Source organism: Sarcophilus harrisii, chromosome 3 (genome assembly GCF_902635505.1).
Source record: "Sarcophilus harrisii chromosome 3, mSarHar1.11, whole genome shotgun sequence".
Taxonomy (NCBI): domain Eukaryota; kingdom Metazoa; phylum Chordata; class Mammalia; order Dasyuromorphia; family Dasyuridae; genus Sarcophilus; species Sarcophilus harrisii.
In genome coordinates, this window is record NC_045428.1 from 71,475,518 (window position 1) to 71,495,174 (window position 19,657).

The window sequence follows — 19,657 nt, forward strand, 5'->3', positions numbered from 1 at the left end:
CTATGAGGTCATATTGCCCACTATAAAATGACAGTTGTGGAGAAGAAAATTTTTGTTTTACATAATTTCACATTTGATGAGAAACTATTTCTTTGCAAAATAGATTTTTTGTATTGAAGAAATTTTTTTTTAATTCTATGAAAACTTACATTAGTTTCAATAATGAATTGTTCATCTTCAAAATAGGCCATTGTATCCATGATAATTTCTGCCTTGAGATTTAACAAAGCTATGTAAAAAAAAAAAAAACAATTTCCTAGATTAATTCAAAGAATTCATATTAGAATTAGCATTCTCATATTTCTATTCTCTATTCCATCTTGAAACCTGTCACCATCCTTCTTGAAACTTAAAAGTCACCTCTATTTTAAAGAATCCTATGACTTCTTAATAAAACAACATTTTGACATAAAAAGTGATTGTATATTAGCATATATGTTCTGTAAATAGAACTCAAACATTGTTTTCTAGTGGGGAAAAAGAGTAGCATTCTTAATAACAAATAACATCTATTATGAAGCCACAGTCAAACCAGTTCTATTATTCGCAGTATCTCAGATTAAGTCAGCAGACATCATTTAATCACAAGCACTTAGTTAGCTTCTACTGGGTTCTAGACAGACATGTGAGGCACTTGGGAGACAAAGATAAAAAAGGGAAGTGTCTGTTAATTTATCATTTTCAGATCTCTAATCTACAGACCAACACTATAATGGTCCCTGGTAACCCTAAAAGTTTTAGGTAGGTGATGGTGATAATAGAGTTTCATTTTTCAAACTAGCTTTGTCACAGGAGATTTTTGAAATTTGACCTTGAAATGTATTGATGAAATCTCTAAATACTGATTAAATGAAGAACTTGGGGAGGAGTTGGTCTGATGTTATAGAATATTTTAAAATAAGTGAAGTTAGAGAAATTTAGAAGCAAAATACATATACTGATAATTATATTTGTATTCAAAAATTGTTGTACTAAAATCTTATACACATTAACTATTTTATAAGGAAAATATTGAAATAAGAATATTTTTATAAAACCTTTATTCACATCACATGATATACAATATCATACTTTGTGAGACACAAGTTGAAATTTTTGTTGTGCACCTATTTGGGGATTCATTTTTTAAAAAATATTCACTGATATTTTCTATTTCTGACATCATTATAGCTATTCCAATTATTATTTCTCCTCACTCTTTCCCAGATAATTGTCCCATATGAGAAATAATATTTTTAGAGAGGGTACTTTCAATGGGTTTTATTGGGTATGAAAATTATATAAGAATTATCACCTGATATTCTTTAGTACTTATTAGACTTATTACTAGAAAGCAAATGCATATATGAATCAATAAAAATAAACCTCATTATTTATTATATCTAATGACTGAGGTTGCGTCTCCAAGATTACATACAAAGGATGACAAGATTTTTTCAGATCACTTTCAGAATTTAGACTTAATAACAAAAAAAGTGACTTGTCCATGGCCACACATTTAATATAGTTAAGTATTTGTCTCACTGACAGAAGATTTAGTCACAAACCCCTAATGTTGAATGAAGATGAAAATGTACATTGTAATTCTTGTCAGTATTTAAAAGGTACTTTTCTGATGATTCCAAACAATGAGATTTTAGTATTGCTGTCACTTTAAAAACATATTTGGTAAATTATCCAGCAATGATGAAACTAAACCGCTCCAAAACCAGTTTTTGAGATTGGAGAATATTTTCCTTAAAATCATGAAATTTAATTTACTTCAAAGACAATGTTTCTTTAGTTGGTAGGAGACATATATATTATTTTTTTCTCTCTAACATCTAGGAATTGCCTATCTTGAAGGACCTAAAGAAAACCAGTATTCAAGAAATAAGAAAAGCAGCACATAAATCTTCAGTTCAGTGTTGATTTCAGATATTTGTAGATAATACCAATTCATGGAGTGTCACAGCTGCTGATTGATTGGATCATATTATGCAATATCTCTTATTAGTATTGTTTATCAGACATTTATACTGGGTTTGGATCATGATGTCATCTAAAGCAATCTTCTATTTTCTCCTATGGCTGGTATATGGTCTATAATTACTTGACTTTATGTGATTTATATGTCTGTTTTTTTACAGCTTTTGTTTTGATGTCAGAAATTGTTAATCCTTCAAAGTCCTGCAGTTCTAATGTTGACTGCCAACAGCATTGATTTGCAATTGGCATGAGAAAGCAATTCATCCATCCATATCTGTATAATAATTCTGTTCCATATTGAATGATGCCTGTTGCCACTGAAATTCACTGATAAAGGAAATTGATTGCCTTTAATTATTCTCTCACCATTCTATCATCTTTTACCTTCAATGATGTGCAATGTAATATATACTTCTGAAATTATCTTATTGATGTAACCAAAGTATTTTCATTGAAGTTTATTTGAAAGCTATTGGATTCCCTTTTGCAGAACTAATTGTAATCCATAGAAAGATTTGAATTTATTCATTTTCTGCATATATGTATATATACTAAATATTATTTTTCTTTTTTAATAGCTGGTTGAACCTCTCTGAACTTCCCAGTTTATATGTGCTCTTAATCATGCTATTCACCAATAGGTATTAAGAAATGACCTTATATGTTTTCAGCAGCCAATATATTAAAGGATACCTTGAGGGTAATTTTGTAATTATATATAATTTCATCTATAGACTCTCATAATGACTACCAATGTCATACAAGTTTCTTTATGAAATTATAGGCTTCTAATACCTTAAGAATTCTGGCCTTTTTAATATAATTAATATGCCTAAACTGGTGATGATCTTGATACTGCAAAAATCATGTAAAGGTATTATTTTTTTAATTTTAATTTTTTAAGGCATGAGGTTAGTCTTTTATTTGGGAATAAAGTGAATAGGAGGCAATAAGATGGTCAACTGTAGTGTTATCAGATTAGACACCTACCTGGATGATCCATTAGTGAGGCTTCTTATAAGAGGTTGTATAAACTTAGAGAAATGAAGAAACATCGATCCCCATATGTAGGCATCTTATTCTTCCCTATATGTTATTAATGGGGAAAAAGTCAAGAAACATCTGGGGATTTATTTTTTTCCATGGCTTACTGAGAATTTTGAAAATAGCCATGCTTCATGCTTCATTTGGGAGAGATTAAGTCCCTTCAAGAGAAGGCAAAATCAGTCAGTTGTAGAGGAGAAAAGGAAAGCACTGGCTATAACTAATGATTGTTTGGGACTGGCTGTTTTCACAGGGAATGATGTACCTGGAAGAGAGGCGCCTTGTTCATCGAGACCTGGCAGCTCGGAATGTCTTGGTGAAGTCACCAAACCATGTAAAGATCACTGACTTTGGTCTGGCTAGACTCTTAGAAGGGGATGAGAAGGAATATAATGCTGATGGAGGGAAAGTGAGTATCCCTTTTTAAAAACAACACCAATAAATATGAAATGCTTAATTTCATAAGCTTAATAAATGCTTATTGGTATGTGGATAGATTTTTGAACTGGAAAGCAGCTTAGCAATACGCTCTCAAATCTTCTGATTTTACATATGGGTTTGTTGAGACCCATGGAGGAAAAAAATCATATTTAAGGACACATAAAAGGTAAAAGTAGAACTAAGATTAAAATTTTGGTTTTCTGACCGCCAATTCAAGGCTCTTTTATTTTCTCTGAAACAGATTAATTTTTTTTTTGGTAAAAATCATGTAAATATACATATAGCTGTTTTAAGGAAAACCATTTATATATCCAACATATGTGGTATGCATATTTATCTTCACTTTTCAAAATTCGGAATTTTGTTGTTTTACCTGTAGGTTATAAAATTTTAGCAAGTGATTTTTTCCCATTAAGACTTCCTATAAATGTCATTATAAATGCAAAACTCTTTAAAAGGTCAAGTTAATAAAGCGTTCATAAACAGTGTTAATCTTACAACATTGCTTTACTTTTACCCTCATCTGTTCTAGACTAATCGGAATTAGCATAAAATAAATTGAATATATGTACTTTGAATTTCAAGAGCCAGATACTTAGGAATGTTAAGGCTTAAGATCCCATAGCAAGATTACATAGAAGCCTCAGAAGTGAATAAATCATATATCTTTACTGCTGCTTAGTATATACAGCTACAGAGTTTGTCTAAAGTAAGATTCATTACAGCTTTAAATACCTAGGAACCATTACGTCTTTTATCAAACTACTTGTGTTTTAAACTTGCTTCTTTAACAGAGTGTCCAGTAGTCTATAAAGTGTGCTAAGTCCTTGCCTTAGGGGAAATTACCTTCTACATGGGTGCTGTTCCCTTTCTTTGAATGCTATAATTCTGTCAGAGAGTTACCTTGATGTCACCTTGGTGGGCAGCCAACCCATATGATTTTAAATTCCTTTTTCATTTTTAACTTTCAATTGCATAGTACAAGTGTTTTTGTTCCAATGAATTTAATTGCAATAGTTATATAATACTTCTTATCATATATAGAGAAGATACTTCTGTCCCCCAACAGGAAAGTATATATTTTTTCACATATTTTCCCAACAATGGTGCTGAATTCACGCTAAGTTTTCCATCCATTTTCTCTTGTCCAGCTCCCCTTCTGAACAGTACACATTTTCTAAGATGGTTAATTAGGATAAGGGATAAAGACAAGGCCACTGTTCTCTGATTTGAATTGGAGAAGAGATTAGAAAATAATCTAATGCATACAGACCTGTTGTAGGGCAAGATAAAAGCTTGAGAAGCCATAATGATCTCCAAAAGTTTCTAGTAGGCAATAAATAGATAATAAAACTGATCACCTTTTCAAGCCTAAGAAAGGAAATTTAGATTCAATGTTGTGAATTTATAATATAGAATGGATATGATATTAATCTGATTTTACATTGACAGGTGACTAGTATATTTGTTGCTTAAAAAGCATGTTCTGTATCTTCCTAGAGGATATTGCATTTTATGAACTACCCTTCATCAGTGCATTTTTTTCTGCCCTAGGAAATAAATAAAGCTATGTAGATGGAAGTAGGTATAGACAAATTAAAATAATCAAATTAGGGGAATGAAAAAAAAATTGTTTTTGTATAATTATAAAACTCATTTCCTTATTATTTTTTTAGATGCCAATTAAATGGATGGCCCTGGAGTGTATCCACTATAGGAAATTTACCCATCAGAGTGATGTTTGGAGCTATGGTTAGTAAATTTCTGATTGTGATTTAAGGCTTTAGGATTTTCAGCTCTTCTAAAGTCGTCATTTCATTGTGCTAGTGGTACATATTTATTAAGTCTCTTTTCCTAAAGGAGTTAAGTTTTTTCTCTTCTTTTCTTTAAAAAAAAAATAAATCTAAATGGTATCTTTACCTGTCTTCGGTGTTATTTCCCTACTCACTAAAATGTAATATCGCAGCCTCCCTGCTGGGCTGTCTGCCTGTAGCTCAGTCTGGTAGCACTTTGGCTGATCATTGTGACAGGGAGGAAAAAAGAAGCTTCTTTTAGTTTAGGCACAGATTCATGGAATCATATGCCTCAAGGCCATAATTTTCAACAGCTCTTTGAAAATCCAACTCTAAAAGCAATGAATGTCAAAAAACATTTTCTAGCTTATGGAAGTTTCTGTACTACAGTCAGATAAAAGGGAATTTGTCATAACAGAACAAACATGGAAGATAATGGAGCAGAACATTGAATAAAGAGGAAGTTAGAAAGTGAGGGAGAGTTTACTCAGTATGGACTTTATTTTAATTGTGGAAACAACTTTGGGAGCAATCAGAAGGGTTGGATGATGTGTAATTGGAACTGAAGCTGGATGGATTTTAAGACACTAATTTAATTGTTCTTAACTATAATGTTAGGATGAGCTTCTAAGAGTTTTTGACACTTAAGCAATTCCATAAGTGAATAAGTATAGAGTTACACCATCCTTAATAAAGTCATGCTATGTAAGAATAACTGTTTACCATCATCAATACTAAGCATGATGTTTGCTCTCCATTATAGTATGTGACTGAAAGCCAGATCTACCTGACTATTTCTGTAGCTTAATATTTTATGTCAACCCTAACTTAAAGGGGATTACTGAAAATTACTATTGCTAAGTAAATTAATTTACCTTTTTTTTTTGTTAAAACCTATTAACCTTCATGCACCTGTAATTTTACTATCTGTTTGAAAATGCAAACTTTTATTGACCTATAATTTTGAAGACTACAGCAGAAAATGCTTGATAAATTTTGTTTGGGGGGGAACTAAATAAAATAAAATAAAGCTTGTTATATGATAATGAAAAGAGTGAGGGAGAAAACATCATGCATGTGTGTATATACTATACATATATTGTACATACACATTTAATATGTTACCTGTATCTCCTGGATATGAAATGATAGCCTGCTAAATATATTACAGGCTGCAGGCAAATTTTAAATGACCTTTAAAAAAAAAGAAGACAAAATGTTGGGAAAGCAGTCACATTTTTAATATTAAAGTTTGTCTTTTGGGAGAAATTCTGTTACTTCTGCTACATTATTTATCTTCTTGTTGAATGCAAAATCCCAGGGGCTCAGAGAAAAGGAGAGAAAGAGAGAGAGAAGTATTTGTATGTGCTATTTTGAAACAGCACAAACCATCAAACCAAATCCATAAAATGCTTTAAGAAATATCATCAATGATTCCTGGAGACTTCCAAGACAGAGAAAGTCAGATATAACCTTGTTCAGCAATGCACATAGTGGAAAATTGCTACTGGGAGCATCTTTATTTTTGTAAAAATAAATATGTATCTGCCATGATGTGTAGGTATCCTTAAATGATGAAAAAGCAAGAGAGATTTTATGCTTGCTTACAATTTATTCAGTACATAATTCCCCTTTTACATGAAGCCTCCTGTGTTTAACCCCATAGAGGTATTATAGAAATATATCATTGGACATAGAGGGGATGCTTCACAATGTTTTTGTTCAGGGCTTCATCCTACAGAATCCTACAGAAAAGTTACAGAAAAGTTTTGACTTGAAGAAAGCCATATTGGAAACAAAGAGCAAAAAAAAAAAAAAAAAAAAAAAAAGACAAAAACAAAAAGCTTACTTAATTTTCTAACTTCAGACTAGTCATTTCATTTTTATCGTGCTACTTTTTCAACTTCTTAAGATCATGGCACCTGGTAATTGTATTTTATGTTTCTGCTAATAGTTTATTAGCAATTATTTATTCAGATTCTGTTTACTCTTTGTCTTATCAATGGCAAACCCTCAATTAACTTCAATTATTATTTCAATATAGATGACCAGGAAGTCTATTTTGAGTCTGCATTTTCTCTCAGAGCTCCAGTTCCATATTTAAAACTTTCTTGATTATTTCTACCTCAATATTCTACATATCTCAAACTTAGCATGCTTCAAACTGAATTTCTCAAAAAGCCACGCTTTCTACTTCCCTCTCTCTATCTCTTGATACTGTAATACTTCCAGTGGCCTGACTAAAAAAAAAATGTCATTTCAAATTCTGTTTTCCTCTTTCATTACCTCTAAAATGTTCCTTACATTTCTCTTCCTTCCCATCCATATTGATATCATTATTGTTTAGGGTCCTATCTTCTCTTACCTCTTATAATAGCCTTCTATCTGGACTTCTTGCCTCTAATCTCTTTTCTTTTTAATCCACCCTTTACTTTTCTCTCCATGTAATTTTCCTAAAATAAAATTCTGATCACTTCTTCCTCCTGTGCAAAATATTTCCCAGTCCTCATTGCCTCGGTATCTATTAGCTCTGTACACTGAAACTTAAGAAATATTGTTAATAAGGGACCTATAATTTCTTAAAATTTAGAGCTACACTAGGTCATAGAAGGAAATGTCAAACTGTGCCATTTACACATTCTGGGAAAACTAAAGCATATAATTTCCTTTTATCAGGCAACCACTGAAACAAACCAAGGAGATCTCAGTTCAAACAAATAAGAGATTGCTGTTGGCAATGGAAATGTAAACCTGGCTCTAATTAATAGATCAGCTAATAGACACTTCCTGCTTATAGACCAAGCACTTTTCCTCTACAATTGCTGTTTCAGAACTTGCCCATCTCAACCCACTTGAATATACATATATGTATGTATGTATGTATGTATGTACACACACACACACACACACACACACACTCCTAATTAAAAACACTTTTAAATGTGTCTTTGTCTATATTGCAAAGTAGCAATTACATTTGTGGAGTAAAAGTTTGAGTCATCTTGTATGTATAGTATATATGTTTCAAGTTAAGTCTGGTTTATAATTTATGTTAAGATTAGCTGACTAATTTTGACATCAACTGTTGGCTAACATTCAGTACATATCTGCCTTTGTATATAAAATCAATGTTCCAGAGTTTAGGGAAGTAATAATTCATTTGTTAGACTTAGATTTATAGTAAGGATAAAGGCTATTTTTCTCTTTGTTTTTTTTTAGAGTCATTTATTAATCAATTGCAAATTACATTTTGCAAACCATAATGGTAGGTACTAAGGGAAATACAACAGAGATAACTAAAGCATTGTCCCTTCCCTCATATAACTTATCATATCATATTGGGGGATATAACACAAATATTATATTCCTGACACAAAGTAGTCATTTAATAAATGCTTGTTGATTTATTGAAAAAATATTAAATACTAAATAGTTATTATAAGATAATTATATAATATGTATATTTCAGAGTAGCATATAACAGGTAATGCAGAGTACTATATGTTATTGATGGAATAAAGATCATGTATAACTAGGATAACCAGTGAAAGCTTCTTGACAGAAGAAGAATTTAAGCAGTCTAGAATTCTCTCCCTCTTCAATGCTACATCCTGGCTTCCTTCAAGTTGCAGCTAAACTCCTACCTTCTTCAACAAACCTTTCCTGATTTTCCTTAATTCTAGTGACTTTTCCTTGTTGGTTATTCCCAATACATCCTGTATATATCTTGTTTTTATATGGTTGCTTGCATATTGTATTCCTCATTAGGTTGTGAAGTTCTTAAGAGCAGACTGTCTTTTATATTTCTTTGTAACCTTAGAGCTTAGTACAGTATTTGGCATGTGATAAGCACTTAATAAATGTGTCAGTACACATTCTTTGACCAGCTAACTTACTGACTAGACTTCTTTATCACATCTTACTACTTAGCTTCCTTATTCACACTTGTTCTGTCTTAACAACATATCTATTATTTAGATGAAACATTAAAATTTTGTATAACAACATATTGATATATTCCTTTATTCATCTATCAATGGCACTTAGCTCCCTAACCTGTCTAACATTCTAACACAGTAATAAACCTATCTATCTGTGTGTCTTCACCATCATTATCTTCATCATCATCATCAAAAACATTTATATAGTATTTTCTATGTTCCAGGTATCATGCTAAGTGCTTTATAATAATTATTTCATTTGATCCTCACAACAACTCAGGAAGATAGGATAAAAAATAACATTTTTATTCACATTTTATAGAAGAAAACTGGGATAAATAGGTGAAACCACTTATCCAGGGTCACAAAGTTAATAAGTGTCTGAGAATAACTTTGAATTTAGATATTCCTTACCTCAAACCTGATGCTTCATCCTTTATCCCATTATTCCTCTGATGCTATTGTATTTCAGAAACTTAGAGTGAGGGACTTAGACAAAAAAATCTTTTTTTTTTGAAGTTTGCCCAGAATTTTTTTTTTATGTTGATCACCTAGTAGTTTATTTTATTTTATTTTTTTTATTTAATACCCTTTTATTTACAGGTTATATGCATGGATAACTTTACAGCATTAACAATTACCAAACTTCTTGTTCCAATTTTTCACCTCTTACCCCCCACCCCCTCCCCTAGATGGTAGGATGACCAGTAGATGTTAAATACATTAAAATATAAATTAGATACACAATAAGTATACATGACCAAAACGTTATTTTGCTGTACAAAAAGAATCAGACTCTGAAATATTGTACAATTAGCTTGTGAAGGAAATCAAAAATGCAGGTGGGCATAAATATAGGGATTGGGAATTCAATGTAATGGTTTTTAGTCATCTCCCAGAGTTCTTTCTCTGGGCGTAGTTGGTTCAGTTCATTACTGCTCCATTGGAAATGATTTGGTTGATCTCGTTGCTGAGGATGGCCTGGTCCATCAGAACTGGTCATCATATAGTATTGTTGTTGAAGTATATAATGATCTCTTGGTCCTGCTCATTTCACTCAGCATCAGTTCGTGTAAGTCTCTCCAGGCCTTTCTGAAATCATCCTGTTGGTCATTTCTTACAGAACAGTAATATTCCATAATATTCATATACCACAATTTATTCAGCCATTCTCCAACTGATGGACATCCATTCAGTTTCCAGTTTCTAGCCACTACAAAAAGGGCTGCCACAAACATTCGTGCACATATAGGTCCCTTTCCCTTCTTTATAATCTCTTTGGGATATAAGCCCAGTAGTAACACTGCTGGATCAAAGGGTATGCACAGTTTGATAACTTTTTGAGCATAGATCCAAACTACTCTCCAAAACGGTTGGATTTGTTCACAACTCCATAGTTTGCCCAGAATTTAATGTTAAATGATGTCATATGACATTTATTCCAATAAAGTCTTGGATTATTTATATTTAGAAATTAAATTTAATATTTTAATAATAGCTTTTTAATTTCAAAATGCATGCAAAGATAGTTTTTAATATTCACCAATGCAAAACCTTGTGTTCCAAATTTGTTCTACCTCCCTTTCCCCTTCCCCTACTCTATACAATAAATAATCCAATATATGTTATACATGTGTAATTCTCCTTATACATACTTTCACAATTATACTATAGAAGAAAAATCAGATCGAGAAGGAAAAAAAATGAGAAAGAAAAGAAAAGGCAAGCAAACAACAACAAAAAAGGTTAAAATACTAAGCCATGATCCACTTTCAGTCCTGACAGTTCTCTTTCTGGATGCAGATGGCTTTCTCCATCACAAGTCTATTGGAATTGGCCTAAAATACCTCACTGTTGAAAAGAGCCTTGGAAAAAAACATATATCAAAATATTACAAAAACAGAATTTGGGAATCAGTCTTCTTTCTAACTCAGTGGCCATCTACCCAACTTTTGTGTGAAAGAAATACCTGTTGTAGTATACCTGCCAAGAAACTATCCAGACTTTGCTTAAAACTTTCCAAGGAGTGCGAATCTACTGCAGTTTGAGGAGGTTTTTCCATATGGGGACAGCTCTGTTACTTTGTTTGGTTTTCTATAACAAAGCCTAAATTTACCCCTTTACAATTTTTTATCCATTGCTCTTTGTTGTGAAGATCGCATATTTTAAAATCAGCCAGAGTCAGGAAATCAGGTTAGGGGAAAATCATCAATCTTTATTCTCAATGAAGCAAGATCAGAGGTGGAAGGGAATGGGCAGTAGCAATGTGTGCAGCTGAGTCAAGAAGCTAGCTAAACCAGAAGCCACACGACCAGCAGCTGCTGGAACCCAGCATGGAACCCAGGCTCAATCTCTCCCCGCCTCTCTTCCTGTCTCTCTGCCTCCACCCACCAAAATCGTCATTTCCTATACAACACATCAGGACTTGCACAGAGAGTGGGCGGGGGCCAATCTTTATCCAAGCATGTATATTAATAGAGTATAGTCCAATTACTATTTAGCCTCATGTGCTTGGGACCTCAGTGCATCAACTCAAGCCTCAGCCCATTACACTTTGTTCTGCCTTTTGGTACCGAATTGAACAAATCTAAGCTATAATTCTCAAGATAGCTCTTCAGATTCTTGAAGTCAGTGATCACATGCTCCTGACTCTTCTCTTCTTCAAGTATAAACACATTAAATTGTTCAATGAATTCTCCTATATCATGGATTTAAAGGTTCTTGAACATCTTGTTTGATCTCCTTTGAGCCTATAGGGTTTATACATTCTAATCCTTTTTTTTTTTCCTTTTAGAAAGACTTCTAATTTTTTAACCTCTACTCATAGTTTATGATTTTCATTTTTGGCTTTCAGTGACTTTTAGGGTATAACATGTCTATTCCAATGTACTATAATATATGCCATTTTCCTGCTAACATTCTTCCTCAATGCTTGCTCATATTGGGAATTAAGTGAGTGAATGAATGAGTGAATAAACAGGAAAGACCATTTAGATATTTTGGCATTGAACTTTCCATTTTATGTAGAGAAGTCCAAATACTCACCTATTTTTTCATTTGACATGACTCCACATAAAAAGTCATGTTCATTTAACATTAAAAAATAATATGCCAGTAAATTAAAATTTTAGTTCTTATCCGATCATGGTACTGACTGTTGAAGATTTTCTGGTCAGTTTAACACAACTTTAGGTTGGCCACAAGATGATGATATTTTCAATCATACCAACAACCAGAAATCATTTATGAATTTGTAGATTTGGAAGGTCCCAAAATTCTTTTGCTTTCAAGATAAGCTTTCTACCTTTAAATCCTCCACTGATTGGATAATGGAAACATAGTAGCTTACTTGATGTTTCTCATGTATATCATTCCATCCTTTGTTTCCTGACTTTGCACTGACTATCCCCCATGCTTATGAAGTTCTCCCTCTTCCCAATTTTTTTTTTTTCTGGTTCAATTTTCACCTTCTAAAAAAGGTCTTTCCAAATCCCCTCAGCTGCTGGAGCTCTCTCTTCTGATATTATGTTCCTTCTTCACTTCTTGAGTCTATGTAGTTATTTTCATGTTTCTTTCCCTTTAGAATCAAAGTTTTAAGAGAGCAGGGACTATATTTAGCTGTCTTTGTATGCTAGTGCTTTGCACAGTATTGCTCAATTAATAACTGCTGACTAAATAACTAATATATGTATAACCCTATTTATATCAGTCTCTATCCATCTATACATACAATCTCTCTCTGTTTTTCTTTCTTTGTCTCTTTGTCTCTCTCCCTCCATGTTACCTTCCTCAATAGAATTTAGCTTCATTGAGGGCAGTCTTTCATTTTTCATTTGACATTTAGCACAGAGTATGCACTTATTAAATGTCCGTTCACTGGTTATATAGATGACCTCATCTTTTTTCCACCAATTTCTGTGATCCGAATTTGCAACTTTATCATTACAAGGCATTTTATCATCTTTATGATGATAAAAAGATGGAGGTCTGATGATGAGATCTTTAATTATACTTCTCTAACCCTTCTTCCTCTCCAAATTCCATAATTTTCAGTTCCCCTAATCCCCAACATACTTTCCAAAGCTACTTTCCATGCTTCATTAGTAATTTATTTGATGACCTTAGATAAACCAATTTATAGAGAAATCTGTTTTTCACATCTTCTATCTGAAAACTGAAAATAATATAATTCACCTAATCTGCTTCACAAAGATCAATGAAATAGTACACATATTAGCACTTTAAGCTTTTAAAAGGAAATAATGTTGGCAAATTCTGCTTTTACACTGAATAAAATATTTTATATTGACCTCCTATATTGTCATTCAAATAAAAGTGATTTGTATTTATTTAAGTAAGAATTTTATTTCTTTTATTTTTAGGGGTTACCATTTGGGAACTAATGACTTTTGGTGGAAAGCCCTATGATGGAATCCCAACAAGAGAAATACCAGATTTATTAGAGAAAGGGGAACGCTTGCCCCAGCCTCCTATCTGCACCATCGATGTTTATATGGTCATGGTCAAATGTAAGGTTGCTAAATTCTCTTAACAGGGGTTCAATCCTTTTAAGTTGTGAAATATATTAAAATTCTTGCAATTAATTTTTCTTAGACTACTCCATACAATGTCAACAAAATATATGAATTTTGTATTTGAAGAGCATGGATTTATCCATAAAAGGTCTAATTAGCTTTCCCTCCTTATAATTAATTAGTAATGTTGCCATACTTCCATGTTATAGAGGTAAAATGATAAAATTTTAACTGCTCTCATTATTCTTATCTTTCCATGACAATCAAGTTGAATGTCATAAGAAAATATAATTAAACCTGATTAAATGGATAAATTTTTTTCAAGAAAAAAATCAGGCTCTAAATAAGGGCCTTACATATTTGAGAAGAAATCTTGAATATGGTATTTAATGAAAATGGAATTAAATGAAAAAAGCTTCACAGCTTTAGTAACAAAGAGGATTTGGGTGATTGACCCTTGTGAGAACAAAAGGTTATGAATGTTTACTTTTGTTCCAGTTGATAATTTGTTTACAACTGGACTTTTCATAGCTTTGCCCTCTTTCCCCCTTTCCTTTTAATTTTCCTTCTAAGTACACATTGTAAATGTGTTTTCAAAGCCCAGACTTCTAATTTAAATAGAATTAGGAAAGTCTCAGGTGTTTTTGACTTAATTTAAGGGAGATTAACATACAGCCATCTTTCCTATATGATCTGGGTCTTTCCTCTTTTTGATTTATATGGAGCTAGCAAAGAACCAGACTGGTGAAGGTGAATAAGCATCTTATTAATAAGAGACTTTGGGCCCGGTTATGCCTAGATTTATATTCATGACATGTGTGATACAGTTTGACAGGGAGGAAGAACTAAAGAATTTGTTTTCCAGTACAGGTCAACATGCCCTTTACTACAAAGCATATTTCTATTTACTTAATATTTAACTAGAAAGAAAGTGATCCTCTATTTTCAAGTTAACTGCCTCTAGTTCAAATAGTAAGTGGAAATCCTAGAAAATCTCAGTAATTCATCAGCTTTGAAATGACAATAGTCAATTTTGTATTATACATATACCTGAAGTCATAAAGGCAGATTTGAGGGAAAAAGTGAACCACTGAAAAATGAAGATTTTTTTTTTACTGAACTAATATTATATTCCAAAGATTGGGAAAGGCTAGCAAGGGGGAAGAAGAAAACAAGAAAGAAGGATGGCAGAAATTGTAAATATCTCTCTTAACTAGGATAGTAGGATACATGCATTGGGACATGGCAGCAAAATGATGCTGATGTAGGTTAAATTTTTGTCTAATGCATACTCTTAACCTTGCAGTTAAGGACTCCAAGTGACCAAAAAAAGTGTATTGGGGGAGAAAGGAGGAGGGAGGAAACGTTGATGCTTTTTACTCTGGTCATCTCATCAACCAAATAGAGCCTGGGGAGATAAAACCCACTTTATCTAGACTTCCAGCTAAATAATAATATATACCTTGAAAATGGCTGATTTGATCTTTGTGCTAGAAAAGGCTAGCACTAAGATAAGCTAATGGACCTTGCAGAACATAAAGTACTGATCATTTTGCATTTGCTTTTCCTGCTGGGGGACAAAAAAGAAACAGAGGCAATATGTTTCTTGTACTTCTTACCTTTTCTACTTGCTTTAATGCTAACAAAATTCTGCCTTTCTCCCATCACTTACTGAATTCCTTCTTTATATCTGTACCCCTCCCTAACATAAATGCAAAATGGCTATAAAAAAGACACAGAAAAAAAAAACAGATATTTAGATGCCATGTCGTTCTACTGATTCCTGGTTTTAGTCAGGGTTACATATTTCAAGAAGATTCAGACAAATTTTTCAGTAAGGGGACAAAGAAGGTTTTAAAAAAAAGGCCAGAGACAAAGATGCTTTTATCTTATGTTATTTCAGAGCCTATTATGGTTAGCACAGTTCAAATAATGAATTCAGATAGCTTATTTCACCCCAGTTGACTATTGTTTTTACATGTAGGTAGCTCTTAGGTTTTGTTTACTGGAAACATGAAAAGTGTTTACCCTTTAGCTGTCAGAGTCACTGGGATGCTGAAATTTCCTTTTATTAGGAAATCATTTAGCCATTGACTATTTTCTCATATCTCTGTACATTTCTAGGTTGGATGATTGATGCTGACAGTAGACCTAAATTCAAAGAACTGGCCGCTGAATTTTCCAGAATGGCTCGTGACCCTCAACGATACCTAGTCATTCAGGTAAGCAGATTTAAAAGAAGACTTTTTACTTTGAATGATGAAATACTTTTCTTTAGGTAGTTACCTCAACAACATTCAAATTAAATGCAAAATATGAAGAAAATCTCCATTATATAAACATTCCCTGTTAGCCAGGATTTCATCCAATTTTAACTAAAGAAATGGATGTTTATGGAAAAGAACTACTGTTCACAGTGATTAGCATAACTTATAAGAATGTTACCTAAATGTTTAACTGCTTCTGGGATTGAACAACTAGATGATAATTTACCATAATCACAAATTATTTTGACCCTCAGCAAAGTTTTCTAAGCATCCTCCTTATCTCTGTCTTTTATTTTACAAACTTCAGAAGCACAGGGAAGTGAGTTTATTTTTTTTTCCCTGAAGGCAATAACTCAAAATATTCAACATATTGAAGTGTGATTTCCAGGAAAAAAATATTTTTTTAGATTGTCTTTTCCCTTTCTTGAGTATCAAGGAAATAACTGAGATAAAGTGAAATGAAATAGAATTAAATTAAAAACAACAGATAGAATAGAAGATCAAATATATATAGCTTATTATATTCCAAAATTCCGATTAAGGAATTCTTAAAAAGATGAATTACATTCATCTTTTTTGAGGGGAAGTACTTCTTATTTCTTTTTTTATAATTATTATGGGAATTTAATAAGTAATAATTTATGTTACTTTCACATTTAAACATTAGGTTAGTTAACTTAAAAATAATTATGGCTCTTTATTGGTAAGGCAACAAATCTCAGTAATAAGATGTCTCAGTAAGAGCATATTTGGTTATTAAGATGTTGAGATAGATAAAATAAGAGAGGAAAAGGATAGTTTTAGAAATGTTCAGCTTTTTTCAAGAAGAATTATGAAACAAAAAGTTTCCTAAAGCTGGGATGTCAAATCTAAATTGTTATTTTAAGATAACATTCTCTAATGCCAGTAGTGTCAGAAAATTATTATGCGACTTTATCTATATGTCATCACATTGAAAACCTTTTGTAAATTGATAACCTAGCAGGTTTTTGAAGCATTTTCCTCTACCTCCAAGAATCTTTCAGCATATCTTTAACATAATAAATATTTGAGGAAATCAGTTTTTAATAAATGAAAACATTTTCTTGTAAGCTATTACTTTACTATATAAATATGAGCAAAAAGTCTTATGATTAAATTGAGACAAAAAACAATGAAAATGACATATCCTTTTTTTTTCTACCACATGGGTTATGCATTTAGGGTGATGATCGTATGAAGCTTCCTAGTCCAAATGATAGCAAGTTTTTCCAGAATCTCTTGGATGAAGAGGACCTGGAAGATATGATGGATGCTGAGGAATACTTAGTCCCTCAAGCCTTCAACATCCCACCACCTATCTATACATCCAGAGCAAGAATTGACTCTAATAGGGTAAGAAACAATAACTAAACATCAAAAATTTCTAAATGCACTGTCATTTTTGGAAAGTAATGTAACAAACTTTAATATAGCTGTGAGTTTTTATTATGTAATCCAGGAAATTAAAAGAGATCAGAAAGAATTATAGATCAAAAGATGAGGATAAAAGGTAAGAAGGTGCTATGTAACCATTCTCACAATTCCAGAGGAGATATTCTTGTTTGGACTTTGAATTTTCTTCAGGATGTCAAAAGAATAAATATGAAGGGCAAATTTATATAAAAGAGGATACCTAATTCTGAGGAAATGTGCTAAAATGAAATTTGAAATGGAAGGCTATTTATCTAAATGTTATTCCATTAGAATACTATTTGGCTAAACATACATGAAAATTCAAAATTAATCTTCCAATAAAAGGCTTGAGATTATGATCCAGGCAAGGTGACACAAAACCGTTATCTCTGGTTCTGGAGACACTGAGGCTGTAGATTTCTTTAGCTGAGAATTTCTGACTGTATTGACTGTATTCTGATTGTATCGATCAGATCAGATTTTGACACCTATTTTTTATCCAAATCTTGAGCTTCTAAAAGTAGGTATAGCCTTAATCAAATTGGATAAGAAGTATCAAACCAATCCCAGAGAGAAGAGAAGGAAGAAAAAGCTTCCATTCAATTACAACAATCAAAGTCCATTGAGACTGGACTTGTGAGTAATCATTATACTTCCAGCCCAGCAAGACAGGGAGATATGTTCTCATAAAAGGAAAAAGAAGGGAAAAAGACAGACAGAGACAGAGACATAGATGGACAAAGAAATATGGACCAAGATATAGAAGGGTTAGGGAGACAGAAAGAAATTGTAAATTTGTTCCAAAATCCTGAGGATACGAGATACAAAAATCTTTCTATTCAGGATGTAGGTCAGGAATATTTGAGAATAAGCAGTTATGTGAACTTAAATAATCACACTTTTTCAAAACTACTGAATCTCTCCCACAATGTGTTTTTTTCAGGAATAGAGCTTCATGGGAATATATATATTTTTAGAAATCTTAATTGTTTCTCCCCATTGAATATATTAATGCCTACTGCAAGTAGCCAGCATTATATTAAACGTTCTATCATTAGCTGAATCTATAAATTGAACATAAACAACATAATTCATATGATTTTCTCTTCCCTTATTCCTCAAAAGAAAGGATATACTAGATAGTATGAAATTGTGTGACAAAGGCCCTGACACATTTTATTGGGTGTAACAAATCTGTCCCTGTGACAAACAACTTTCCTTGTTCAGAAAGCAGAGAAGACTTTTGACTTCCTTCTCATTCTCTCAGATAAAATACTTTTGTCTTCTTTCAGAATGGCAGAAAGTACTTGTGTAGAATCTCTCAGAGGGAAAGCAGCAGTTTCTTTACCATTGATGGTCAGAAAACTGTCTTGAAAGTTCCAAATCACCCCATCTATATTTTCTTCACTTTCTCTCTTTTTCCCCTCCCTAACTTTATTATTAAATTCAAAAATACCACTGGCAATCAGAAAAAGTAAATATATCTAGTATTCTCTCCTAGGTTCTAGAAAGAAGGAAATGGAAGACAGAGACCAAGTATATTTTATTTCTTTTTAAACTTCTTTACTGAATTTCTTTGACCTAGTTAATTTCTGGGATTTTAAAGCCCAGCAATTAGCAATGGCTTTGAAGGTTCATTGCCAGGATTCAAATCAGTTTTGCCAAAAAGCTAGAAGAACCAGTCATATTGAAAGCAATAAGCCCCTCTTTTGTCACATTTAAGGAGAATGTTTTGGCAACACCAAAGGGGATAACAAAGAAAGAATATGAATTTTGGGGGTAGGAAGAGTCAGAGAAGTTATAGCCAACTTTCTTTCCTGTATATTCAGGAAATAGATATTCCCTGGCATATGATGGGAATTGTGCCCATGGCATTTGGAACATAAGTGATAAATTAAATATTTTAGTTGAAATAATGTCACTTTGAGAAATTAGTTTTCTAGGAATAGGACACTAAGTTCTTTTTTTTTTTTAGTTGTTATTTTAAGAACACTTCTTAATTCCTCATTCTTCATTCAGTTTAATTCACCCTTCAATAGATGATTTTTTAATGAATTTTTTAGCTTAACTACATGGAAACAATGAGTAAAAGTAGGACTCACATAAGGAGACTTACTTGAGCTACAATCATCATTCTTTCTTCTGATTCCTTTTTCCACTAATATCTTGCCTCAAGAAACATCTTGCCTTATTCCTTTCAAGGATTTTGTTTAAATGTCTACCAATTTATGTGA

At 32.3% G+C, this 19,657-nt stretch overlaps 1 protein-coding gene across 4 annotated transcripts in view; it reads left to right on the top strand.

Annotated features, from left to right (window-relative positions):
* Positions 1-19,657, top strand: part of ERBB4 (erb-b2 receptor tyrosine kinase 4) — a 1,320,366-nt gene that overhangs the window by 1,258,250 nt on the left and 42,459 nt on the right. For all 4 annotated transcript variants that reach the window (XM_031963609.1, XM_031963611.1, XM_031963608.1 and 1 more), the window contains exons 21-25: positions 3,266-3,421; positions 5,130-5,205; positions 13,570-13,716; positions 15,847-15,944; positions 17,193-17,363. In XM_031963609.1, the coding sequence (XP_031819469.1) occupies positions 3,266-3,421; positions 5,130-5,205; positions 13,570-13,716; positions 15,847-15,944; positions 17,193-17,363 (648 nt within the window). The remainder of the gene's footprint in view (positions 1-3,265; positions 3,422-5,129; positions 5,206-13,569; positions 13,717-15,846; positions 15,945-17,192; positions 17,364-19,657) is intronic.